General features: G+C 48.7%; 7 protein-coding genes across 7 annotated transcripts; 4 read left to right on the top strand and 3 right to left on the bottom strand.

The window, feature by feature from the left end:
• Positions 1–762: 762 nt before the first annotated feature.
• On the top strand, positions 763–3,048 carry FIBRA_03479 (uncharacterized protein; the record flags this gene model as incomplete). The annotated part of the gene is made up of 5 exons (XM_012325321.1): positions 763–1,321; positions 1,381–1,483; positions 1,540–2,651; positions 2,713–2,813; positions 2,863–3,048. 5 exons carry the CDS (start codon positions 763–765, stop codon positions 3,046–3,048), a joined length of 2,061 nt encoding a protein of 686 aa, XP_012180711.1.
• Positions 3,049–7,719: 4,671 nt separating this feature from the next.
• Positions 7,720–9,479, top strand: FIBRA_03478 (uncharacterized protein; the record flags this gene model as incomplete). Its single annotated transcript, XM_012325320.1, has 11 exons — positions 7,720–7,904; positions 7,955–8,103; positions 8,166–8,281; positions 8,336–8,456; positions 8,514–8,527; positions 8,583–8,749; positions 8,810–8,832; positions 8,887–8,968; positions 9,023–9,151; positions 9,207–9,350; positions 9,404–9,479. 11 exons carry the CDS (start codon positions 7,720–7,722, stop codon positions 9,477–9,479), a joined length of 1,206 nt encoding a protein of 401 aa, XP_012180710.1.
• A 191-nt stretch (positions 9,480–9,670) lies between these two features.
• FIBRA_03477 (uncharacterized protein) lies at positions 9,671–10,739 on the bottom strand (the record flags this gene model as incomplete). Its single annotated transcript, XM_012325319.1, has 6 exons — positions 9,671–9,802; positions 9,855–10,028; positions 10,098–10,298; positions 10,361–10,534; positions 10,588–10,639; positions 10,708–10,739. The coding sequence occupies 6 exons, from the start codon at positions 10,737–10,739 to the stop codon at positions 9,671–9,673; spliced, it is 765 nt and encodes a 254-aa protein (XP_012180709.1).
• A 545-nt stretch (positions 10,740–11,284) lies between these two features.
• On the top strand, positions 11,285–13,047 carry FIBRA_03476 (uncharacterized protein; the record flags this gene model as incomplete). Its single annotated transcript, XM_012325318.1, has 8 exons — positions 11,285–11,294; positions 11,395–11,732; positions 11,795–11,872; positions 11,916–12,005; positions 12,098–12,231; positions 12,312–12,478; positions 12,553–12,960; positions 13,025–13,047. The coding sequence occupies 8 exons, from the start codon at positions 11,285–11,287 to the stop codon at positions 13,045–13,047; spliced, it is 1,248 nt and encodes a 415-aa protein (XP_012180708.1).
• Positions 13,048–13,430: 383 nt separating this feature from the next.
• FIBRA_03475 (uncharacterized protein) lies at positions 13,431–21,949 on the bottom strand (the record flags this gene model as incomplete). Its single annotated transcript, XM_012325317.1, has 36 exons — positions 13,431–13,692; positions 13,756–14,526; positions 14,580–14,679; positions 14,734–14,747; positions 14,812–14,884; positions 14,939–15,207; positions 15,270–15,668; positions 15,725–16,401; positions 16,454–16,811; positions 16,877–17,433; positions 17,481–17,564; positions 17,619–17,762; positions 17,815–17,851; positions 17,903–17,972; positions 18,034–18,065; positions 18,113–18,360; positions 18,419–18,543; positions 18,600–18,643; positions 18,695–18,757; positions 18,810–18,993; positions 19,048–19,077; positions 19,132–19,348; positions 19,403–19,736; positions 19,793–19,858; positions 19,914–19,956; positions 20,007–20,019; positions 20,072–20,099; positions 20,166–20,182; positions 20,241–20,382; positions 20,436–20,538; positions 20,593–20,605; positions 20,658–20,687; positions 20,747–20,855; positions 20,909–21,213; positions 21,266–21,729; positions 21,793–21,949. The coding sequence occupies 36 exons, from the start codon at positions 21,947–21,949 to the stop codon at positions 13,431–13,433; spliced, it is 6,582 nt and encodes a 2,193-aa protein (XP_012180707.1).
• A 705-nt stretch (positions 21,950–22,654) lies between these two features.
• On the top strand, positions 22,655–23,563 carry FIBRA_03474 (uncharacterized protein; the record flags this gene model as incomplete). Its single annotated transcript, XM_012325316.1, has 6 exons — positions 22,655–22,687; positions 22,740–22,761; positions 22,813–22,943; positions 23,005–23,113; positions 23,171–23,378; positions 23,437–23,563. The coding sequence occupies 6 exons, from the start codon at positions 22,655–22,657 to the stop codon at positions 23,561–23,563; spliced, it is 630 nt and encodes a 209-aa protein (XP_012180706.1).
• A 220-nt stretch (positions 23,564–23,783) lies between these two features.
• FIBRA_03473 (uncharacterized protein) lies at positions 23,784–26,589 on the bottom strand (the record flags this gene model as incomplete). The annotated part of the gene is made up of 12 exons (XM_012325315.1): positions 23,784–24,056; positions 24,109–24,263; positions 24,316–24,496; positions 24,553–24,602; positions 24,658–24,805; positions 24,859–25,047; positions 25,098–25,145; positions 25,196–25,312; positions 25,375–25,455; positions 25,511–25,735; positions 25,790–26,200; positions 26,278–26,589. 12 exons carry the CDS (start codon positions 26,587–26,589, stop codon positions 23,784–23,786), a joined length of 2,190 nt encoding a protein of 729 aa, XP_012180705.1.
• Between the last annotated feature and the right edge of the window lie 120 nt (positions 26,590–26,709).

Genomic DNA, 26,709 nt, shown 5'->3' with positions numbered 1-26,709 from the left:
CAGCCGCTGTCGTCTTCATGACATCGATATCACGCTCGCGCGGTTGCTCTTCTTCTGACGGAATGGCCCCAGCAGCTTCTGCTCCAGCGAGCTCGAGAGCCTTAGCAGCGATTTTACTGTTCTTCTTCTCCTTCCTCTCCCTCTCCCTCTTCTCTCTCTTCTCCTTTTTAGCCGGCTTCATCTCGCCTGGTTCTGAAAGTTGCTCGCGCTTACGCTTCTTCGTCTTTCCTAAAAGCACACTCGGCCATTGGGACTTCTTGCACTAAGTAGGAATGTTGTATGCTTACCGTCCATAGCCGCTGAACTATCCTCGTCCATGGGAGCGTGTCTCTCCGGTGACCCATGTTTCACTTTTTGTTTCTTCTCCATTTTGTCATCTATGACAGATTTCATGGAATATGAATATAGCGAATTCGCGGAAGCAGTACGCAACATACAGACCACCAGTTCCTCCGTTGCGATGTTTCTGTTTCCGCTTATCTCTTTTGGCTTGCTTCAACGCTTCCTCAGAATTCTGGGCAGTGTCTTCGCTGAAGACGTCGGCTGTCATTCTGCCGAGCGTGTATGCAAGCGAGAGGTAAGTGTAGATCAAGCCTGAAAACTGCAAAGCGCTGCGAGGCCGATCTCAATAACCCACGTGGTCGAGGTGAGTATGATTGCCATATGCGGATAAATCACGTGCAGCACAGAGTCGGGTTGAGCCTTGTGGCACGCCGACATCCACGGACGCGCCTTCCGAGTCTCTTCCCTCCCTCCGAGCCGATGGCTGCCCCTCGCCATTCGTCCTCTGACCTTGGGTTTTTCTCAAAGTCTAAGTTCGCAAAATCTGGCGCGTCGAGCACGACTTCTGTAGCCGTGACTACGCGTGTTGTCGCGGTCGAGCGAATTATCCCGAAGCCTCCAGGGGCGCTCAAGCTTGCTGCTCGTCCCTCTACACCACTCATCGCTGCAGCGAGTTCTGGTCTGAACTCGAGCAATAAACGAAAAATTGAGCCCCCTGATGTCCTACCTGGAAACGCGACGAAGAAACCACGCGTCTCGACTCCATCTGGGGAGCGGAGAGAGGCGTCCTTAGAACCGCGTGCATCTCTCTCCACGAGATCTCCAGCCTCCAGCCGACATTCAAGCCGTCAACCATCAGCTGCGCGATCATCGATGCATCCGCAGCCTGAGGCTGAGAGCAGATCGCGCTCAACTTCAGTTTTTCCTACCGAGGCCCCGCTCTCCCGTGATTGCTGGATTGGCAAGGCGTATCGTCCTGGCCCTAATTTCTTTTCTTCGGAGAGTGTGGTACGAAGTCTTATGAAAACATATAAAACTTGTGCGTTGCATTCAGCCATTTCTTGACTCTCACCGCTCACGAGACTTATTCCGTGGTAGATTTCTCCAACCCTTCTGACCCAAACGACAGGACGTTCGAGGCGCATCCTACAGAATACCCTGTGATAGAATTAGAATACCCGAACAGCGGCGCATGTGAGAGGTGAGATTTAGTACACAAGTGTATATATTAGAATGCGCCTATATATTGCTCCCCAGATTTATTTTACTCGTCCCTAAGGACAAGGACCATTACAACCCCATTATGTGCCTAGAAACTTCACTGCATACTATTATTCGTTGTAAGAAACCGTTCATGTCTTTGCATGCGCTTTTGCTTAGCGGAATTACAGGCTATTTAACTCCGGCACAGCAGTCCTTATTTGGGACTCTACCTTCAACATCTCTTGTAAACGACGATCCTCCGGGACCATTATCGGCTGTACCACTCCTGTCCATATCCGAGGTCGTTGACGCATCATCGCCCTCTGTTTCTGTACTGTCTTCTGCGCCTTCTCCAGCGTCTTCGTCATCTGATTCTTCGTTAACATCATTATCCTCATCCTCGACCTCACTATCTGCCGTTTCCACGTCATCTACATCATCTGCATCATCTGTGTCTTCGCTATCGTCGATCTCAATGCTTTCATCACTTGCGGAATTTTCTCCACCCGGATCTCAACCTTCAGCTTCCATTCAGCCGTCTGTGAATTACCTTCGACTCCTCCAACGTGCAATTAATAAGAAGGATGGGCCGCTATTCCTCAAAGTTATGGCTGCGATCAACACGCTCTTGCGGCTTCTTAAGCACCCCCCACTCCCTGTAGACCCATTTGAGCCGCTCTCGTCGAACTGTTTATCCGAAGCGACTCGGTCATGGACTAACATACCAAAGGATGTAGTAACACGTATCATTGATGAGACGTATCAGCGTGCTGTTGGCCCCCATGTCGCCGAATTGAAGCGATACGAAGCCTTCTCGTCGGAGGTGTATGGCGAACTCATGCCTTCACTAATCGCACAGATCATCCAAACTACAGGACTCAAAGAAGACTCGCTTTTCGTTGATCTCGGCTCGGGTGTTGGCAACGTTGTCCTACAGGCCAGTCTGCAGACGGGATGCCGGAGCTTTGGTATAGAGATCATGCCGACACCTGCGAAAATCGCACGTAGCCAATTGGAGCAGCTTCGGATGAGATGCCAGATGTGGGGTGTACCCATGGGCGAAGTAGATTTGGAGGAAGGCGATATGCTGAAGAGTAAAAAAGTCGACGACCTTGTCCCGAAAGCAGACGTCGTCCTTGTGAATAACAAGGTCTTTTTAGAGGCATGTAAGTATAAATTTCGTTGTTCGGGTGTTCGCAGGATCCTTACGCCCTATTACTTCAATAGTAAATGAGGCGTTGCGGCCAAAGTTTTTAGACTTGAAAGAGGGCGCCATTGTCGTATCCCTTAAGCCATTCGTTTCGTCATCGCGGCTGACTGAACGAAATGTACGTCGCATTTCCATTTGCAAGACCCTAGTATTAATCATGGTTCCAGCTTGACGACATCAGTGCTATTTTCAAAGTCACTGAGCGGCATTATTCAACAGGCAGTGTCTCCTGGGGAAGTGGCGGTGGATCATATTTTATACATCGCGTCGACCGGGAGAGCTACGCGGATATCAAGCAAAAACTGGAGACCTCTCGGACGACACTGACGAGGAGCACAAGGTCGCGGCGATAACCTCTTTTGGACTCCGCCTGTATTCTTGTAAAGTTATGGAATGGATCAGGATATTCTACGCTGTGGACAGTTGCTAATCCTCGGTTACAGTAGGATGTATCGGATATTAATCTTGCTCTCGCGCTCGCAGTGTGTTCGTAGTGCATATCTCGTACCTTATTATTATTATGCATGTTTGGGCCGTTGAGTAGGATTTAAATTGCTGCGTCTGTGCAAACGAGGTTGGTTGATTACGTCTTCCTGACAGCGCCGAGCTTACTTTATTAAGTCTATACTTGTCTGCCGCTGCTGGGGAGTTAAGTTTTTTTCCAATTGGATCCAGTCTGACTTTGTCCACCTACTGGTGATCAAAATCCCACACATTAGCCATCACACCATCAATAAAGCACCTATTCGAGCTATAGGACAATCTGTGGGTACCCAAATGCTTCGCATGTCTCATTCATAATCCAAATCATCCTCCACTTGCAGCATGGGCTTAGACTTCTTAGCCACTCCGAGTATTCCCTCTACTGCGATCTCAAGGTCCTTCTGCCGTCCGCACGCCGACCTGGACAAACTAGCATCTACTGAAGGCGAAAGTCCGAACCCCGCGAGCATATTCCTTCAGCTTCACTCGATCTCTCTGGGCACGCACGTCTACTTTAGGTTGCATGGTGCTTTGCAGCCGCTAAGCCTCATCCAACAATACCCTGTGGTGCGTTCGTAAACCATGCTATTTGTTTTGCTATCGCCACGTACATCATATCGTGCAACTCAACCTGAACTTTCTCCAGATTTTCGTGTCGTATGTTGTGCAGCTGTGCAAGCGATTCATCGACGAAGGATTGTGCATATTGCTCGATGCTTTTCAGCGAAACGGGAAGATCGGAAACAAATCCTAGAAAGAGCAGTTTGTAGGATCCGCGAGGCCACGAGATATCTACAGACGCCTTCAAACATGCTGCCCAAAGATGTCCCAGGTCGTCCGTGGAATCCGCATTTCGGGAGCGACAGTGGAGATATCGCTTGACAACTCTCCAGGTTGCTCGAGCCGCGTGCACCTCAATTTCACTGATGTGATCGTCCTGTAGTATTTCGTTTGCTTGTGGAAGCGACACTGTCTTCGTTGTATCAGTAGTTGCTCAAGCATGTAGTCACCGAGCAAGCCCTCTGTGGGCTGTTTTTGATTAGTGGTGTAACCCTGATTAGGATTTCTTCCGATGGTGGCAGCATGTTGCTTCGATGTGGATCCCCGATATTGATGACGCGATGTGGAGCAGGGTATTGGACGTCAATAAAGTGGGGATCTCTTCCACGGATTTGCAAACGATCAAGCGAGTGCTAGGATGCAGCTATATTCGTGAGCTGTACTTTGCCTTGAGCTGCTGAACGCAGTTTGTCTCATCTAGAGTGGTTCCTTTGACCGAGTGATATCACATGATTCGGAGGAGATCTTCTCAGCTAGCTGCATTGATGTACCTAAATTCGAATGATTCGGTGTACTCAGCTCCATGCCGCGCATCCGAATTTTGAGCCCTGATACTCGCTACCACACACACCGTGGAAAGCGATGCAATCGTCGTCAGAATCATTGTCTGTAACTCTGCATCAAACATATTGCAGCCTACTATGTAAACAAAGCATGAACAGCGCATTCGACAATGCCTTCAGATTACGTATGAACGCAGAGATTCTCGCATCTAGCGCATAGAAGAGTCAGTCCGCGAGAAGCATGAGACTGCTTGAGTGTTGAGATTCTTGCCACTGCAAGGACCATAATCTGAATGACAATGAACCCTCCTTCAAGGCCTTTGCCTCCACACAAGAGATTACTTGTGTGACATATGAATGCTCATACTTTAAACATAGAGAGAATGAGAGCCAACCAGGATTCTTTCCAGTGTATAACTGCTCAAGAAGGTCAACGATAGGCTCTGAATATTGCTGTAATACATCCGTGTTTCTGCACGTTGACCTCTCTAGGCTTCTTATAACTCTGAGAAGCCAGCCTCGGGGAAGAATGGCACCGTGTAGTGTAGAATATTTTTGCAATCTTGCATGAATCACAAGTAAGCCACATGTCATCCAAAAAAAAACACAGAGGACGTCAATATCAACGTCGATCCTGCTGTAAAAGATATGCCTAGGTGGACCTTCAAATTGAATGTCAGACAATGGGTTTCTTACAATAGAGTCGACCCACCTCGTAAAAGAAATACCCTTCAAGCTGGAGTCCGCACCGTCGTCTTTCATGAATTCCACCATGAGCATATGTTCCATCCTCGGGTCTCAATAGCGGAAGAGGTCGGTACCATGCGATCGGGGTGTACGCCTTATGTGATAATGAGCAGGCCGGTTCAACGTCCGAGGTGAATATTAACCTCAAAAGCGGAGTCAAGAAGTCACCGAGCTTGTCCTCTCCAGGCCGGAAGGGCTTGGCGGAATATAGTAAATCAAGGAACCAAACGCAGACAATGAATATACCCCGCTGAAGCTCCGGTATCAGCGCCGGAGACAGATTACGCAGTTCATCCAGCTTGCGCGTCGGTGGAACCATTGCTTCATACAGTCACCCATGGAGCCAGCGCTTTGAATTACAGTGCTTCAGCATGCAAATCACATGTAATAAAGTAAACCATTGATGTACCTTTGAGTAGGAAGGCGCTCCTACCTCTCCGCTAGCCGGAAATTGGTATGATAGATTGGAATGTGCATGCGGTGTATCCTGATGCGAATATTGTAAGCGCTCTCGTCGTGTCCCAGTGGATCGATACGGATCCTCGCACAGCCCCGAGGTGATCCCACGTCCGCGTAGCATCCGTGAAGTGCATATTGAATACAGGGCTAGAACACCTTTGCGTGAAGGAATGCGTTTCAATAGGCGGTAATCTTCTGTGCGAGGTGGCTTTGTAAATTGTAGGACATTCCATATTATTAGCTTCGTTTCTTATAAGTGAACTAACACGCCACGGGGAGTAAGTCTTGCCGACATACAATAATCTTCTGTACGCGCTGATGTTCATACAAAAGTGTGTGTTTCAGGATCAGGAAGTGACCAGCCGGTGCCGGCTGAAACCCGGTGAGAATCGACATGAATTAGAACAAGGAACTGTGTCATTCAATGAGAAAAAATGAGATGAACCAAATTGGCATGAAATACATAATTCAGCTTTCTTCACGCGTTTTCAACGCAATTCATTGAGTGACCCAGTCTCTCGATTTAATTAATGTCACTTTCCACTGGGGCTGAAAGCCTAGAAGTCGTTGAACATCCCCATGATGGCAACATGGATATCACGATATCGTAAGTGGAAAATTCTTGAGAGATGCGAGAGTTTTTCAGGCTCATTGAGCCTGATCGCTTGGAAAATACACAGCTATAAGATGAAACAACGGGCACCGCCAGTATATGGGAAGATCGCACTTACTGAGTCGTCGTAGATAGATTCCATCGGGGCCCATTGGCAATACCCGGCGGCAGCACGGCATCCATAAGCGCTGATCGGGTTTGTGGCGGGCAAGCCACTACTACTACTGTCTGAGCAGGCCAGTTCCTATTTCCATACGACTTGAAACTTGGCTGACTGAAAGGATCGAAGACAGCCTGGATTTACTGGGTCTGCCGCCTCGCATTCATATTAAGCGCCCAACGCTAAATCACACCGGCTCCAAAAGTTGAGACAATGTTGATTGTCCGCTTTGTGGCGCCGTAAATATTACAAATGCCGATAGACAGGCGACTCCCACTTCGTAACAGCACTCTAATTTTGATGAGTCGAAGTGCGTTCCTGACGACATGCTTGTGAGTGGACAATTTGAATTATTATCTGGAACCTTCAGCTCTAGATTTCCTGCGGCTGCGGGAAGTCATCCAATGTCTCATATACAATCTTTTAGTTGGACCTGATCATTAGAGTCAGTCGGATTATGGTCTCAGCGTCACTATGAAGATTGAATAGCTCGGCACTCAAGAACTGCTGCGAGTGCTGAAGAGTATGAAATACTGGGAGTCTTCGCGAGTTTACTGATCCGGATGGACTGAGCTGTGCCCTTCAGTAAATCGCAATAACGTATGACGATCAAAGTCGACTCCAATGGTTACGGAATCCAGGAGGATCAGGCTCGCCCGCTTGTTTCAGCCTAAATTGCGCCACAATTTCTGAGGATACTTACATGCAAGCGTTCAAAAGGCCCGGATCTCATCCGACGAAACGAGTACTACGATGTTCGCCCCAGGTATCCCTACGATATGCCTCTGGATTGCTTTGATTTTGCTCTTCGCAGTTTTTTTCATGAATTGGACTAGTAGTGGTACGCAATTTCACAGGTATCCCCCAGGCCCAAAGCCTCTTCCCTTGATCGGAAATGTGCATCAAATACCATTGGAATATCAGTTCAAAACCTTTACTGATTGGGCAGAGAGATATGGTATAGATCTTCAATATACTTCGGACTTATATTAACGAGGCATCCATTCGAACACACAGGCGACATTGTTCACGCGCGGCTGTTCCATCAATCTGCAATAATCCTCAATTCTGTTCAGGCTGCCCAAGATCTCATGGAAAAGCGGGGGGCAAAATACTCCGACAGGCCACACTCTGTATTCATACACGACATGTGAGCCCACGATCGCGAACGCGACCAAAAGATGTGATTCCTGACAATAGGCCACCTCTCAGGCTTGACATGGGCACGAGCACGCCGTTCATGCACTATGGGAACGAATGGCGCCAGCAACGTAAATGGTTCCAGTCAGCCTTCCAGTCAAAAAACACGGTTCAGCGCTACCGCCCTTTCCATCTGCGGGAGGCCCGAAATTTATTGTCGCTGTTGTGCGCGACACCCGATGCTTTCATGTCGCATATCAAGCAGTTCGTCATCTATTCTGCGCATGCGTGCCATCTCGTTTGATATTTCCCAGGTACGCAGGGGCGCTGATGATGGAGGTAGCCTATGGACAGACTGTAACGTCTTTGGATGACGAGTTTTTGCATCTGGCGGACACGGCAATGACGGCAACCGTTGAGGCAGGAGGTGCAATGACGACATTGGTTGACTTCCTCCCCATCAGTAAGTGCAATCAAATATCCAATTGTTACGACAGGTCCTTTCACTGACCGCGCCAATGACAGTCAAGTACTGGCCTACATGGCTTCCAGGGTCTGGCTTCAGAATGAACTCGATGAAGACAGCGAAGATGCTGAGGAAAATGTTGGACATCCCGTACGAAAAAGTGAAGGCGAACGTGGTAAGGCTTACTCTTTGCCTTCCCAGTTGAACATTACAATTGACCATGATGTAGGTTGCTGGATCTGCCAAGCCATCGCTGATGGTGTCCATCCTCGAAGAAAACGTTAATATTGAGAGTATGACTGCCGAGCATGTGGAAAATATGAAAGGGGCTGCGGCTGCGGTATATGGTGGTACGCACTCGGTTTCAATCTACATTAGGTCAGCAATTCTGATGAGTGACTGAATAGCTGGTGCAGACACGGTTCGGATTTTTACTCGAATTATATCATCGCGACGATGTTGACGCAGGCGTACAGACCATCATGAGTCTATCGACATTCATCCTTGCTATGGTTTTGCATCCGGATATCTTCCTCAAGGCGCAAGCAGAGGTTGATCGAGTGATCGGAGGCTCTCGGTTGCCTGACTTCAATGATAGAGATTCTTTGCCCTATTTAGAGTGCGTTCTGAAGGAAGTATATCGGTACGTCGTTTCCGCCTCGCAGCCAACTTGAATTGAGCTATACGAACTTGTGTATGAAAGATGGGGGTGTCCTGTGCCCCTCGGTAAGATGATCTGCTGTATCCACGATACCCCTTACTGATGCGGTCTACGTCAAGGAATACCCCACAAACTTATTGAAGACGATGAGTACTGTGGATACTACCTACCTGCCGGATCTACTGTCATAGCTAACATCTGGTCTGTGTTTCCTTCGTAGCTCATGCTTCCAAACTGACCACAGGCTAAACGCAGGGCTATGACACGGAAAGCGGAGAGCTATCCTGACCCCGAACGATTTTGGCCAGAGCGATTTGAAAAAGTCGACACCGAGGCAGCCGATTTGCTCGATCCGCGCAAACTTATCTTCGGTTTCGGTCGACGGTATGCATTCTGCCCAGCGCACTCGCTACTTGAATTCATTGGTTGCATCACACAGAACCTGCCCCGGCCGCATTTTGGGTGACAGCAGCGTCTGGATAGCGGCCGCAAGTATTCTAGCTACGATGGACATTCGCAAGGCACGCATGGAGACCGGGGAGGAGATTTTGCCTGAGTTAAAGTTCCTCGCTGGAATTATCAGGTGAGCTACTCCATTGCGTGGGTTGCAAGAGACACATCTAATGTTGCTTGTAGCCACGTCGCTCCCTTCAAGTGTGATATACGACTACGCCCCGGAAAAATTGTACCGCAGATTGGCAGCAGCGCATAAGGAAAACATGAGGACGAAAATTGGAGTGGGCTACTGTCACGTGTGTATGGCTAAGGATATAGTAGTTAGTGGTGCGTGCATCTCAACATCCTACATGATCGGCCTGAAGATCCTGAAATGCTACAAGGTTCTACAGAGAATACACAAAAGATACTTTACACCTACGAAATTGATGAACAGAAGGCAAGTCCTTATACCGTTGGTGCAGGTCCAACGCCGGCTGTGGTAGCAAAAGTTAAAGTTTCCAACCGCCCCCTTCCTGCGCATTCTTTCTGTAATAGGTCGTTAAGAACACGGAACTGACCCGGGTCGATCAAGAGAATCTGCAGATAGACCATCAGTGAAGGTGGAATCTGGGCTTCGAAGATCCCTCACCGTCTCCCATTGCTCTGCGCCTGTCTCGTCCTTCTCGACAATCTCTGCGCTTTCAATGACGCGCTTCTTGACGCGCTCCACGTCCGCCACAGGAATAGTAATGAATACTCTCATACGCGCGCGCTGTATGGGCAGCTTTGATTCTGTCTGGAGAAGTTTGATACATTCAGAAACCTACAGATCCCAGGGTATCAGGATTGCACGTAGATAAAATAAAATAATGGACTGCAGGTTAGAGCTCACCTGGCTCTTCGCATTTTTCCCTGGGCGTACACTAAATCCTGCATCGACCAACGCTTTCTCGATAATACCAACTGGATACCGTCGCTGAGTCGCTGGATCAACACACTTCTCCGCAACGAGGGTAGCAATTTCCCGTCGGATAGACGAAAGATCATGTTCACGCTCCTTCTCCCCAACCTGTAATTCACCCTTCTTGAGAATCTAAGAAACGGAAGGATGGCATTAAACGAGATCTTCGAAAGATTAACGAACGTCTTACAAACCTCGCTTACAATCCTATCTACGTCGGTTGTTCCAAACGCCTTCTGTAGATCTTGGCTCTTAGCTAGCTCTCCTTTGGAGACGTTAATGTATACGTTGGCTATCTGAAGGACATCATCGAGATTGGTTTCCACTCCGCTACGCCATTCTTGCACTTTATTCTTATAGCAGGCAACCTAGCAAGTCCGGTATGCGTTAGGATTTATTGAAGTGGCAGATTGTAACCCACCTCGAACCGTTTCCCCCCTTTCTTTAGCCGCACTACGGACACATTTGTGAGTCTGAAAGAAATTTACGCGTCTTGTTAGACGTTTGAATGTGTATACCACCAAGCAAACATGTATCACACTTGATCTGATTTGAAGGTTGGTTGATTGGCATTCTTGCGTTGTTAGGGTTCAAGAGTCTCAGATAATGGGTTTCAAGTCAACTAGATTCAAACTTAAGTAGTGCAGCTCTTAGTTGTTGGAGTCAGTTGCTTAGTGGTGCCGGAGCCGGAGCCGGAGCCGGAGCCGTTGTCAATAGTGGGGTGAAGCAGTGACTCCAATGAGCAAAATGCCATCTGGGATTGCCGGAAGAGGGCGTCGAGATATTGCTGACTTAAGTGCATTTAGACGCCCGATGGGCATAGCCCGCAGCGAGAGATCCGGCGCACCCGCACTGGCCGAGGTCGTTCGCCATCCCCTTATCATTGTGTTATTTCTCTTCCGACATCGCTCTTATCGACAAACTAGCTTGTTGGACTCTACTCGCTTTCCTTAGACTTACGATTCGCTCTTAGGCTTATATCTATCCATGAAGGGGATCACGAAGGCATTCGCTCGGTGGGTCTCCTAATTATCTCTTACGAGAGCTCTCCGCGCTCGGACTTATATGTGGTCATTTCTTCCGGAAGGACACCGCATATGCTGACCACCAAGGTCGGCATGTCGAAAAGTGAGCTATCAGTTCAGCCAAATATATGCATCGTGGTTCAATCACGAACCTTGATCTTGCACCTTGTCTCATATCCCCTGTGTTTGATTGCTCTGCGCAGAGTCCAGCGACCCCGAATTTGACGACTACGCTCGACGGTTTGCAGCCATCGAAACCGCTACCGAGAAACTTCTCAAAGATACCAAGGTCTACAACGAATCGGTATCAAACCTTTTCACGTATGGCGCCGGCTTCGCACAGCACTTTACGACAATCTTCCATCCCGTGGTTGGAGAGTACGATATAGTCGGGAAACACCCAGAATCCGAGCATACTGTCCGGAACATAGATTCATACGAGTCCGCGCTGCAGGAACTGAAAGCCGCGATCGTCCCCGAGTTGGAGCTGATCGAGAGCAGGATCGTAGGCCCTGTGAAGGAACTGCAGAGCATCATGAAAGTAATCAGGAAAACGATCACGAAACGTGAACATAAGGTGTGCATGCTCAAGCATTTTCGAAGGTCGTCATGAGCGCATGTGGTACAAGCAGCGCGCGGGCTATTGCGTTCTGGATGTTGTTGGACGATCTTCGCATCGGCGTGTGCGCTTATTAATCACGTCTTGTGCTGATATACCAATCAGCTCGTAGACTACGATCGGTATAATAACTCGTTGACGAAATTACGAGACAAGAAGGAGAAAAGTCTCAACGACGAAAGGAATCTTTTCAAGGTACGAACTGGTCCCCAATTAGCGTTAATTGGACCTGATTGTTCGAGTCAATAATCGTGCGCACCTTTCTGGTGCTTCGATTCCGAAATTAGCTCGAGCAAGATTTTGAAGTCGCATCAAACGAGTATGACTATATCAATTCCACTCTCAAGACTGAACTTCCACGTTTTTTGATGCAAGCTACCCAGTTCATTGATCCTCTATTCCATTCCTTCTTCTATATGCAGTAAGTGTGCTGACAGCCCCTCCAGAGCTCAATTACTTCTAGTCGTTCGTCTCTAATTGTTTTCGGCGTTCAATACATAGGCTGAACGTATTCTACCTCATGCTCGAGAAGCTTAATGGCTTCGCAGAGGGAAGATATGACGTCTCTATAAGCGGCGCCGAGATTGCATCAGAGTACGAGACGAAGCGAACTGATGCATGGGAGAATATTGAGGCATTGCACATCTGTCAACGCTTCGTATCAACTTGTAAGTGCTCGTAAAAGCTCACGTCTATTGCCGCGTGTGCCAAATTTCTGCTTACTGATTCGGCGGACATTCAGCCAAACTTGTCCAAGCCCATCGCGCTGCAGGAGGACCAGGATCTGCCCCGTCCCTCGGTCGCACACCAACCTCCACTACCACTTCCAGCATAGGTTCTTCTTACGCTAAGAAAGCACCTCCTCCACCTCCCAGCGCGGGCCTCTCTGCGCCTCCGCCGCCATACTCGCCATCTGCGTCCCCTGCGATGGGCTCCGCGCCGATCAAGAAGGCCCCACCGCCCCCACCACCAGTAAAGCCGAAGCCGAAGCCAGCTGCATCGTACGTCGTGGCGTTGTACGATTTCAGTCCACAAGCGGAGGGCGACCTTGAGTTTAAGGCGGGCGACCGCATTGAGGTAGTCGAGCGTACAGACAGCGCCGAGGATTGGTGGACGGGGAGGGTTGGCAATAGGCAGGGGACGTTCCCTGGTGAGTTTTTTTTTACAGAACTCATGAGTGGACAACAATCGATTGCTGGTTTTCATTTTTCCAGGAAACTATGTACAAGAGTCTTGAGTATGACACTATGTTTGCAATCTTTACGTGTCCGACGAGTTGTGGGTTGCGGCCTCAAGCCTCAGATTTTGTTGTTGCAAAAAGTTCGAATAGACACGTTGTATCGTAGCTCAGCGACATTCTGCATTGATGTGCTTCTCAGGACCGCATTCTATATAATTGTTATGTGGATCGTTCATTCGCGGGATCCGTTGTAAAGCTACTGAGGTATGAGGTATGCGCGTCTCGCACGCATCCCCTGTGCCGGAAACATTAGTAGGAACTTGTTAAGTAAGTATGCTGTTTTCCAAATTTATCATCATAGAAATTGTACCACCGCAGTAAGGACACTGGACACTGGAGCAGACAAGAAAAGGGGACTAGTGTCCATCCTGAAGCCAGAGTCATACATCATAATCAGCTAGGTCGTCAACGTTGAGTTTCGGCAGCGGCTTCTTCACCGGCAGCGGCTTAGTCTTCACAATCCCCTTCATCGCCAGCGTCAAGTCTTCCTGCCACTCCGATGTAACACCCGACGGGAAACGGTGCGCCAGCTGTTCGACCTCTAGAACACGAGCCTTCAATTCTTCCAGATCGCGTCTGATATGTAGATCTGACTCTGGTTGTAGGGCCTTCTGTAGGCGCTTTACTTCTTTCATGAGTTGTCTGCAGAGCAAATTTTCAACTAAGGAGTCAACAACGTCGCGTGAAGCTTGGTAACAAACGTACGATATCTTGGTCAACTCCTCTCTTACATCCTCTAGGTCACGGTGCATGGCAGATTTCAATCGTTTCTTTGCTTGATTCTTGGAATTGTGTAGGTAATCCTGCGCGCACTCCAGCCAGACGAAGACATGAGGAAGTGGTCCAAGAAACAGCATCCGGTAGTACTTGAATGGCCATGTCATCGCCGTTGAATTGTCTTGGAAGGAGGCGATGACTCGTTGTCGAATGGCAGAAACGGGACTGGTGCGGGATTCGGCCCGACTGCGCCGATGAGCATAACGACGGTATACATCAAGAATGAAGCCGGCAGCCTGCAACTCCTCATCCGGTGGCACTGTCACCGCGTCAACGGGGTTGGCGTCATCAGCAAGGGAAAAATCATCCATGCCATCGTTACCACCTGATACTTGATCATTGAGGTCAGCTTCATCCTCCGAGTCCAAAACCTCCATCGATTCCGATAATTCATTCGCCTGGCCGTCTCCTTCGACGGAGGGCTCCTCATTCATCACCTCCTCATTCTGAGGAGTGGGTATAAATGGGGCTGCATCTGCTCTGAGAATAGGCTTGGGCAATGAAGATGCTCCACTTCGTAGGAGCTGTGGAATCTCGCCAATGGTATTGTAGATAATGCGACGAACGTTGGGCAGTGGGTGGATCTCGGCAGATGTACGGCTTGCTTCGTGGACCTGAATCATTTCGTCCAAAGATGTTCCAATTGTAGAATTGCGAACCGCTTGAGAGAGACCCCACCAAGTTCTGGAATTGACGTAACTTCCGGCCCATTTCAGCATTGCTATGTTCTGATAGCTTTAGCAACCACTCACGGATCCAGATTCTCCTCAAATTTTCGGCCGTGGTTGCGTAACGATGTAATAGCTCGCAGGATCATGTCCCTGAAGTAATGAGATCTCGTATTATAGCCCACTAAACATTTCGTTAGTTCACAGCATAGATCCTGGTCAAGAGGGAGACACGTACACAAACAGATGTTTCTACAACTGAATTTCATCGTCAGCGTCGTCAGTGATGACTAAATAGTATGTTCAGAGTACCCACACTCGAACCGTGAATGCATTGCGAATTTGATATCCTAGCGTGGACAAATCGCGATTTTCGAACAGCAGGTAACCTGTTGTAAGGAATTAGACGGAAATATAGAGTGAGATGATTTTCGAGAATTTACCCGCATTTAGGCCCGTATACATATGCACCAACAGATCTGCCATAGGCTCAAGATACAGATGCAGCAATTTGATGTCTCGGAAGCTGTCCAGTTTCCACAAGTGATTGCTCGTGCGCATCAACCAGCTCCGAGGGAGTGTAATATCATGCAAAGAATGTAGAGAAGAGTTCGACTGATATCGATAGAACAGCACAAGCCAAGTGCACAATATGTCCATGGTATCACATAAAACATTGACGTCTATGGGAATGTGGTTTTCGAGGATATGGCTGAAGTGAGTAGATACGTGTCAGGAACCTGGTAGATGACACCGGAGGCAGACTGGACTCACCGAATGAATAAAATACCCCTTACCAGTGAAGGTGAGAGATCGTTGTTCAAAAAACCGAGCAAGTCATGCACAACGTAGGCCCGATCGCCCTCTTTGCCTCTCAGGAGCACAGGAGGTCTTGCAACAGAAATACAGCGGACACGAAAAGTATGGCTTTCTATAGTTTCCCTGCCGAAAGCATGTGCGAGAGTGGTAGCTCTTAGCAATGATGTCAAAAAAGTGGGACGATAACCACCAGGGCCAAAAGCCGTTAGATCATAGAGCGATTGAACGACCCAGTTTTTCACAATCTGAATGCCTTCGTCGAACTCAGGAATACTAAGCTCTCGAAGATTGTGTATAGACCCCATCTTGTACGCCGGGGGGAATAAAGCATCGTGTAGTTGGCGGAGCCAATGTCTAGAACAATCAATCAAACGTCAGGTCCATTGACCACTACAACATAAAATACGCACCGGTGTTGCCTTGCTTGTTTAAGTGGGTGCTCAATGGAGTACAAGGTGTTATATATGAGTATTTGCTGGATATGAACTCGGACGCGAAGATTGAATACATCAATACTATAATCTTTGGCATGAATATGCTCTTGAGGACAAGCCGATGATTCCGATCGAGTGCATCTGCCGAACACGGTAAAAGGGAGGCAGGGTCTAAATGCCTGGGCCTTGCAACAAATATCGTTTTCATCAAGAACCCGTTTATGGAGGCGGTCTCGGAGTACGAATCGTAGAATGTTGTTGAGCTCCCAACCCAATATCATGAGGCCTCGATCCGCGTCCCGAACTGTGGACGTCGGGTGGTCGTTACATCGAGTGAAGAGCAGCGTTTCGCGGGGAACCAAGAAAAACTCTTCTGTCGCTGTCTCAAAGCCGAATAACCTCCGAATATCTTCGTTGAGGCATGGGTGCGAGTCACAGGCGTACCTCTGTAATAACCTCGCATAAAGAAGAAACTCTTGGAGTGTAGCTGCAACAAACTGGAGCGGCGCAACTTGGATCTTCGGTGCGCTTGAAAACACGTAATCGAAACACAGTAACGACGCGGCATCATCCTTGTGCCAACGATGAAACCGTGTACCAAGTTCGAGAAGCATCGCCGAGTTCCCAGACACAATTGCTTTGAACATCAATATCTATGTCATCACTGAGCTCTCATTTCCGGCACCATTACGGCACCCAGCTCACCTCGTCCTGCGCCATCTCGTCCGCGTGCTCCGGTTGTATTGCTGACAACATGGAAAGCAGTTCTTGCAGAGTATCATTTTCTTTGGCCAAATCCGAGGCTGGACTAACCCCGAGGGACAGACCACGCCACAGTCCACTCAGCAGCCAACGAAACGCACGTTGACGTGAGTCGGGATTCCTCTTGTCCTTGACAAGCAGCTTGATCGCTTCTGCGGTGCGGCCTTCAGTTAGATGCAGTTCTGCCGCCTCTGGAAATCGTTCCAGTTCTTCAAGCAAGGTGGCTCGTGCAACATCCAAGCCGCAGTCATCCATATACTCCAAGGCTTCTTCATCTGACTCGAACAATTCTCGAGCTTGTCTATTTATCAGTGTCATATGGTATTAGGTCGATACTATTCAACGAAGATAGCGACATAGACACACCTCAGCTTACGCTCCCTGAGGTATTCGATTTTGGACACATCGATGATTCGCTCCACGACGCGCTGGTCCATATCTTTCCTGTGGGCCTTGATGACGCCGACGGCCTGATCAAACATGCCTGCTCGTCGGTAATGCTGAGCAGCGAGGGTGAACTCCGACGCATGCAGGTAAGCCTCGGCAGCCTTTGCGTCGTCACCACCGGATAAGTAACATTCGGCGGCGATGCGGAAATACGAGCGTCGTTCTTTCACTGCTGCTTCTGCTGAGGACCAAAATGCCTCCGCAGCAGTGATGAATGCCGCAATCCGTACCGTGTCGTCCCCGCGACTTACAGTAGTCATCCTTGCTTGTTCTCGGAGATAGTAAGCGTAAGCAGCCGCCTTCTCTCTAGGCATTGATGCGCGCTCATAGCAGTGCATCGCTTGCATATATCGCCTATTGTTGAATAAAGCGAATGCAGTCTTAGCCCATTCCTCTGGCGTCGACGACATAGCAAGACTGGGAACGTCGGATCCCGGAGTGCAGTTCTGAACCTGGTCCCTGGCTGTCCAGAATTCCTGGAAGTCCGTAAGTAACAGCCAGTCCCTAGGTGTGCAATGCATACCCGCATAGGACCGTTTTTGTCGGAGCTGTCCGCAATCCAGAGGTTCTTGCGCGCGCGAGTGATTGCAACGTAGAGAAATTTCAGCTGAACATGAGTTCAAATGTGAGATGTACGGCGATAGGACGTTCATATACTTACGTCACGACAGACACCATTATGTCGCGCATCGTCAAACAGCGGAGCCTTAAACTTTCTGCTTTGTTGCTCGGGTATCGCATTTAGAATCACCCGCCACTGTGCCAGGTCGACCGTAGAATCCGCAAAGAAGTTATAAAGCAAGACCTACAAAGGAACTCAATAATGCATCATATATCGAAACAAAAACGATGCACACATCATTAAACTCTAAGCCTTTGCTTTCATAAAGTGTCCTAAAAAGTGGTTAGAAGCCCCCGAAACACTATGAATCGAACGGAACACACATGATCAAGCCAATATCACCAACTTGAGCACGTAGCCTTTCACGTGCCGCATCATCTCGAACAAGGATGCCTGAACATTCCACGATTTAGTCATGAACGGTCCGACCATCAATAGCGTCGTCGAAACGCACATTGCTGAGCACCGAACTCAATAGGGCTTCCTCTGGATACATGTCAGCCAGTCTCGCGGTTCAATAGGTCTGTACGCACGATTCGCCAAATAAAAACTGTTCGTATCTGACGGTGTCTTCATCCCAGCCACTAAAGAAGACAGGCTTGAGGCCCTCGATGATGCCTTTTTCTTCGGCCAACGTATCGATTGCATTGGGCCAGAACCGAGTGATAAGTTCAATCACTGAGTGCGCACAATTAACAATTCCCGCATGTGAACGGTAGTTTGTTGCTAACTGGAAGGAGCGAGGCGGTGCTCTGGCAAGCTCTTTCGGAACACCTGTAGCCTATTCGTCTATTAGCCACTATACATGACGGTAAAAATTAAGGAATGGGAAACATTACCTCTATCCTGTACAAGAAAGCCTTGAGGTCGTTGAACCTAAAGGCGCTTCCCATAGAAATTGTCTGGGCAGTATCCCCGGCCCAAAACAATCCCGTTTCTGGGTTGCTGCACAAAGTTCTCAACACTTGCAGCGACAGGTTATGAGAACCCGCCGCGATATAAGAGGTGATAAATCCTCACCAAGGGCATCGATAAGCAAGTTGTCCTGTGCCTCATCAACATAACTGGACATATACAGTCAATAAACTCCAGATATCACATTTTGAAATGCATACATGAAGTCAACTTGCTTTCCTGGGACACCGTGAAGCCCCAGACCATTTACAATGGCGTGCGTCCTATTCGACATGCGAATATTAGAAACACCTCCAACATAGTGAAATCACATACCTGTCGGCAGCATCATAATCGCCACGTTCCCGCTTGCGCTTGAGATACACCAAAAACAACTTGTAGATCACCTCGCGTTGATTGGAAAATGTCGCCTGCGTGCGATGGCTCAAATCACAATACGCATCCCTGTCCAGGTATCCCTTCTCACTGTTGAGTGATTGTTCGGAGCCCTTGATCACACCTGTGTAAGGTAAAGTAAGGTAAGCTTGTATGGAAAACAAATATGCCCACATACCCATAAACTCGCCGAAGACCAGCGCTGGGTCTATACATATAGTAAGTAAGATATCCGACTAGACGTCATAACTATCAGACATACCTAGACCCTTGGTCAATGGCTGAGGGAAATGTGTCCAATACGACTCCAAGAACACGCTATATGATACGAACGCAGCGCGACGCTGCTGCATATAATCGTTTGAGATATTTTGCGTATCGCTGGGGCTTGCTAGTGAACCACCAGGCTCATCCGGAGAACGGACCTTTAGGCTGATGGTGGGCGAGCCACTAAACTCAGCCTCCAGAAGACGACACAGCTGTAGCGGCATCTATCAGCACCCCAATACGCTTGTCTCACTCAATAGACAAACCTGGTCAAAAGTCATAAACATGGGAAAGTGACTATCGTCCAACGAAGCAAACCGCTTTGGTAGATCTCCACGCCAATGTACTTCCTCGTCTTGGTCCACAAGTCCTTGCTCCTGTTGAGCCTGTCTTTGAGACGCAATCACTCGAAGCTCTTCGGGAGTCTTGTCTGCAGTGGACAGAGACTCGTATAATCTCAGGAAGAATTCTTGTACTTTTTCGGCTAGAACACGAGACTGGGTGACGAAAATTTGACGTGGCTTGCTGGGAAGGGTGTCGCGATAGGCTTGCCAAGATCGCTCGATTCCTAGCATCTTGAACAACATCGTCGTCGTTTTTCTGTTGGGGAATAATCACATATTAAGCCAAGGAAACAGATAAATCACATAGCATACCCTGTTCCACTTCTTCCGAGGACGTAGCAGGACGCAGCATGCTCAATAATATCTTTTTCTTGGGCCCTGATCGGTGAACCATTAATAATAAACCTAACATTAGTCATCAACGAATGCGCACGAGACATCAAATACATGAGCAACATCTGCATCAGCTAGTATGCCTGTACCAAAACGTCAGCTAGGCAATAGCGTTTTGCACAGTGCGGCGTACTATTCAAAAGCGCCTATCGGAAATATGAATCATAAAGGGATTATGAAAGAAAACATGGAGCTGACCTGAGAAAATGTCACGTATTTCTCTAGTCTATGTTAGAAACAAACGTGAGTAGGTCCGTAACCGGTATTCTCAGTTCAATATCGTGAAACCTACACAAGCATCTCATGGAGCTATGTGTAACAGTTGAGAGGTCAGCGACAGCCAATGCTGAGAAACCGTGAGCACCACCTTCTCGAGGTCGTCTTTGTGGAGATTTGGTAAATTCTTTTGTGACGGAGTCTCAGGTATGTCCTCCGGAGGAGGGAACGATGCCGGAAGGATGACATGTGCGTTTCCTCCCTTCTTGGAAGGACGATTACGGAAGATACACCTAGAGAACGTGAAGCACTTCCTACGAAGGAACGGGTCTGAATCAGCGCTTACCTGCGCCTATATTCCTTCCCCTTACAACTCAGTTGGTAACTCATGGCATCCCAAAACCGCTTATCCAACTTCGCATGGGTATATATACCAAACACTTTGATTACTGTATGTCTTATTCATCAGACTAGGGGGATAGAAGAATATACGTAAGTCATACCCTGTCGCTCGACCTTGAAACGAGTGCAAGTTAACGCCGAGCCTGATCGAAAAAACCCGACTTACATTGCTCTCGAACTCAGGTGCGCAGTCAATCTGATACTTCAAGTACATGTCATCTCAGATAGCTTATTAAAAGAGCCGACAATATTTACCACAAGACGTGAATCTCTTGTCATTTTAGCCTCGTAAATTGGCACATCGGTATCTGGACCCGTCAACTGTTTGTGATTGTCGTCCGAAAAGTGGCCGTTTGACAGCTCCCTGTAAACACGCATCCGTCAGCTTGAACACCTGGAGGAGATCCATTGTTTTACTTGATCTTCTTCAGTATAACATTGAAAAGAGCAGAATTTCTTTTGCGAGCTTGGCGGAGATCGCCATCGGCACGACCAGAAATAAGAACGCGCCATTCACCAAATCCATCTGCGCTGTCGAAATATAAGGCGGCCCGCATCGGTTGCACAATTGGATATGCAGGAGGTGTCTCTTCAATATTTTGCACTGTTGAAGGTTGAACAATGTCAGGCTTCTCAGCGGGAGTTGGGCTCGTTTGAACGGGTATGTACGATGTCCTCAAAACCTCACGAAGACAAGAGGATCGCAAGATATTCAGGTAGCTCTTATGCGTTTCCGATATTAGCCACAGGTTGCACTACACATGAACAACCCACCTGGAGAGCATCCTTCTGGTCCAGGAGGATGGTTGTGGCCAGCTCACCAGCTTCAATTTTGTCTATCGGAACGGCTACTCCCAGATCATCGAATACTTTCGAACCAAGAACGGACTGGGATCGCAATCGCTTTCCTCGCTTATTGGCTTTCTGGCTCTTCCGTTTCACGGCGAAACCTGCAAATTCATCTTCAGGAGATTCGGGCTCCTCAGGGCTGAGATCTTGTTCGGGAAACGAATGTGTGACGAGAGCTTGCAGTACCGCATAACCCAGCTGGACAGATCGACGATAATGTCCAAGTAGGCCCGGTTCCTCTGCAGGAGACGAATATGGTAAGAAAAGCAGAGATAACGAAAACTGATCTACGAGACGATAAGCTAATGAGGAACAAAATGACTCGAGGTCGCAAGGGAAATTGCTGATGAGATTATTTTGTAATAAATCAAACTTGGAATCGGATATGACTGCGGAATTGGATGTAGTCAGTACTATGCGAAATGCTTGGTTTAAGAACTGCCTTTACTGACCTGATATGGCAAATTCGAGCAAAAGGGGGACTCTGGACATACTATCTATCGCAGTTTCAACACTGGTCGCTGAGGTATCAAGATAACTTTCGAGAACAGTAAATGCGTTCTCGAATGCCGTCTCGTCTCTCAGCGATTCAGCCTCGAAAAGGCTCATGTCCAACTGTGTATGAGTCTTGTCGGCGTGGGGCGGCGCACACGTATTCTGCATGCCTATCAAGTTCCAAGCTCTCCAGCGTTAGAAACGAGCAGGTCGATGGGGTTTGAGGAAGGAACGAGAGTGGCCCACTCCTGAACCAAAGCTAGCCTCTATTAAATTAGAGTTCGCAGCACCTCGTGTCTTGAAACGCGAGGCTTCTCGTTGGCTTCTCGCAATGAGGATTGTGAGGCCGCTTGTCACAAGTGCAGAATATGTAGCTCCTTGTATACTAAAGTGGGTCCACCGCAACAGCAATGCGGTTGAATCCAGTCGTCTTCGTCAGGAATGGCTGCGTGAAAAATCTAGATAGATGATCCGCCATACAATTACACAAAAATATTGTGTAGAAAGCAGGGTTAAAGTTCCTCGGTTCATTTTGCAAGCAGCAAGACAACTTCAAGAAAAGAAATCTATGCGGGACATTCGAGGCAGCGTCGCGACTGGATACACGAAACGCGTGCATGTCACATGTGACAGGACATCAAAACGTGACGATCCACGGATCACACCCAGGCACGTGTGGCATGGCACCAGTCGAGCATGCCCAAGTCGACCACCGCTCAGTCCTCTTCTCGACTTCTCTCATACCGTTTGGTAATTGGTGCGTCTACCTTTGGTCTTCAACGTGTATGTCTGTTGGCACTCAGTGAACCTATACAGAACATGCCTCCCCCTCACTATGACTTCTTGATCAAGGTGAGAGTCATACTGGATTCCCTCCCGACGTTTCACTGATAGCTTGCCCTAGTTGCTGCTCATTGGCGACTCAGGTATACCGCCAGACCTCGTTCTTTCGCCTTTTTTGATCACATCGTGAGCAGGAGTGGGGAAGTCATGTCTCCTACTACGATTCTGCGATGATGCGTGGACGCCCTCTTTCATTACCACCATTGGTATCGACTTCAAGATTCGAACAATCGAACTCGATGGCAAGCGCATTAAGCTCCAAATTGTACTTTCCATCTTCATTGTGGTCATGACTTAGAAAATTTGACCGCTGTTACCTTTGACAGTGGGACACTGCTGGACAGGAACGCTTTAGGACCATCACTACGGCATATTATCGGGGTGCCATGGGTATTCTCCTCGTATACGATGTCACAGATGAGCGATCGTTTAACAGTGCGCCTCTCCTCCTTTTCCCAGTCTTCGTTCGCAGCGTTTACCTACATTCGTTAGACATCCGCACCTGGCACGCCAATATCGAACAGCACGCCTCTGAAGGCGTAAACAAGATTCTCATCGGTAATAAGTCGGATTGGACAGACAAGCGCGCAGTCACGGAGGAGCAAGGTCGAGAGCTTGCGGATGAGCTCGGCATTAAATTCATGGAGACGTCGGCGAAGGTCAACGAGGGCGTTGAAGATGCATTCTTTACATTGGCTAGGTCTGTGGTCAAAGACAATGGCGATGTGTTGTAGGGCTAACGCTTGGGACATGAACAGAGACATCAAGGCACGACTCATTGACTCGCAACCAGAGGCAACTGGTGCACCGAGTGGCGCAGCAGGCACGGATGGTGCAGTGAAAGTCAGTCAGCCTGCAAGCCAGAGCCAAAGTGGATGTTGTTAAGTGCTACACTATTGCTCTTGGGCATAGACTTTGCATAGTTGTACACACTGCCATGTTGTCACGAATACTCGCCAGGATGGTGCTCCATCCTTATTTATAATCCTGTAACTCTGTCGGATTCGCCGGTTTCTATGCTACATTCATTCACAGTCAATTACACAGTAGATATAACCCATCCCCGCGGGCCAAGAAGATACACGGTACAGTGTACACCCAAGCGCTAGTCTACCAGTACAGATGAATTCCAGTTTCCTCCCCACCACCGCTTGATGCGTTCCCCGCCCCATTCCTCATATTCCTCCTTCGTGACACTAACCCGATTGAACTCGTCTGTCTTCGCGAAGTCCGCCATACCCTTCCATGCATCAGTCATAGGGTCTGCGGCGCGAACTATCTCCAAAGGCATTTCTGGAGGGAGGATGGGGCGCAGCGCTGCATACATACGGTCTAAGAGGCCTGAAAATTGCGAAGGGCCTCCAGTGACGAATACATTCTATTCAGGCGTCAGTCTGAGCTTCGAGATGCGCTGAGATCAGTTTTATTACCTTGACTAACCGACTCTTTTCCTGATCGGAGAAGCGTGAGAGTGCCCCCTGCAGAACTTCCCCAAGCCCTGCAGAGTCGATACCCGCCATGCTGGGAGAGAACCAAGCCTCGCAAACTCGCCACCGCTCAACGTTGAGGTGGAGCCGTGTCTTGCCTATGATATGTTCACTTTAGCTATGAATTATGCAAGTCAAACATATCCCCACCTTCTATGTCGCCGTCCTCGTACTGTGGTCGAAACGCAGATAGCAATGCTGAGCGTTGTGCCGATAGGGATGCGTGCGTGTGCTCAGCGGTGAACGATGGGTCATACTGCAGGAGCTTCTGTTCCACTGCCTGAAGGGTTACGAGGTCCTCCTCTTCATCGGACGAGGCTGCAGCCGTGTTCTATAATCCTTCAGTACATGGTCTACTCCATAATACAGAATAAATGACAATCTTACAATCTTGCGGTAGATCGCCCAGTCAGCGTCATCCGCTCCAAACATATCCTCTGTTATGCAATTAGTGAAGTCGATCCTAAGCATTTGAGTACTTTGAATGCTCACCACCCGTGGCCTTCCTGCGTTTTTTCGGGACACGATCGTCAGCCGCCAAGTTCGCAATGCTTTTCATCCTCGCCTGTGCAGCGGCACTTTTCCTGTCCGTGAGAGCCGCTCTCCTGCGGTTCCGCTCTTTGATTTTATTCATGATTGCCTATCATAAGTGGGGTTTAGAATCCACCACAGAAATTAGTCCGACGCTCAAACCTCTTGCTCCTTTCGCAGCTTGCCTGCCCAGCCGGTCAAGTCTCGATCGCGCTCTTCCTCTTCTCTTCTTTCCTCCGCTTCACGTTCTTCACGCTCGCGCTCCTTTTCACGCTTGGCGCGTTCGCGCGCATCGTACCCTGCCTTCATGAGCCGTTGTTTACGCTTCTCCCTCAAGCCATCTTCGTCAAGCTATGTTCTAGGTCAGGTGTGAAAGTACTGCCCAAGAATGTCTCACTCACATCCGCATCAGGAACATCGATAAGGGGAAAAGAAGGAGGCTCTGGATCCTAGAATAGGGTCACTATCCTGTCATTAGTGGGATAATCACTCAACACACCTCTGGCTCCCCTCCATCTGCTTCCTTCTTTCGCGCCTTTTTCAGGTCACTCTCTAGTTTCTTGATGGCACTATCCAACTCGCCATCATTTTCGAAGCCCTCCTCTTGTAGAGTATTCTGATATTTGAACCCAGTCAAGGCCAATTGGAGGCAGTGCAAAGGGTTGGCATAGGACACACCTCCCATTCCTTCTTGGTCTCCTCGTCTCGTCTTTCCCTTAGGTTCAGCATATATTGCAGGTCGTTCTCTTTTTGCAATAGCTAATATATGTAAAATCAGTGCTCTATGGTGTACAAACTAGACAGTGTCACAGACCTTCTCCATCCTAGACTTCGCCGCAATCTCCTGCAACATCCGGCCCTGTTCTCTCTTACGTTCTGCAATGCGCGCGAGTTCCTCCTCTGTCTTTTCTTCTGCAGCGTTTACCATGAACGGGAACTGAATAATACGTTCTGACGCACGCAATCTAAGCGGGTCTTTCAGGGTACGCAAAAGTGTGGGGTAGTCTATCGCGAACTCGCAAAAGTTCTGTAACATCCACTGCAGTCGACATTAGCTCGACTTGAATGATTGCACATAAAGATTATAACATACCGTGCTTTGAGTGTTCGTAACGCGAGTGGGGAATGTCGGATATTTTAGCTGGATAAGCTTCAGCAGATAGTCGGTCGCTTGATTCGCGCCCCATGGTATTCGCTTTGCATGGCTCATCAGACCTTTCCCTTGCATGATCGGCACGACGGATGTCGATGCAGAGTTGAACGATACGACTAGTCCATCCGAAGAGAATGGGACAGATGAGGGCGGAAGGTTGTTGTGATAGAAAGACATGACAGAATCAACGCAATATGCCAGAGAGGGAACGGAGTATTGTTCAAAGATCAACTCAGACGTGAGCCCTCGGGAATGCAGTGGGGAGCAGAGACGTTCTGTCATGAGTACAGGGTGCTCAACGCTAGAGGCGTCAATGCCTAGTTGGATGAAAGCATAGTCGAGTGCATTTTCCTACACCTCTCGACCAGGGCATTACGGGGTGAGTACTTCGCTATGATACACGGTATCGGACCAGGTGTTCCACTCACAAGAGCATCGAAGTTCAACAACACATCACCCTCCCATGGTGTTTTTGCCTGAGACTTTGCCCCGCTCTCCGTATCGACCCCGTGGCCGAAAAGCAGCAATGGCTTGTTCGTCCGACGCTCCTTGTATTTTGACACGGTATTAGGCTGGCATCGCGGAGTGGCTGATGTGCAAAATCCAAAGCGTAGTGTAGTGGACCCGTTGTCGATGATGAGCGGAGTTCCCTGACCGCGATGCTTGTCGTACGACGCTGGTGTAGGAGGCGTTTGAAGTGTCGGGAGATGAATACGCGTGATGTGAAGCTGCTCAGCCATGTTATCACAGTTAGAGCCGAGGTCCAGCGAGCGCGGCGGTGTCTATACAGTCGTGCTGACCACAAGAGCGTGTCGGTGGTGGTATGGCGTTGTGTAGCGCTGTTGGGAGATGAGGATGCA

Source organism: Fibroporia radiculosa, assembly GCF_000313525.1.
Source record: "Fibroporia radiculosa TFFH 294 genomic supercontigs, scaffold2041, whole genome shotgun sequence".
NCBI classification, from domain to species: Eukaryota; Fungi; Basidiomycota; class Agaricomycetes; order Polyporales; family Fibroporiaceae; genus Fibroporia; species Fibroporia radiculosa.
This window is presented reverse-complemented; position numbering and strand designations above follow the sequence as displayed.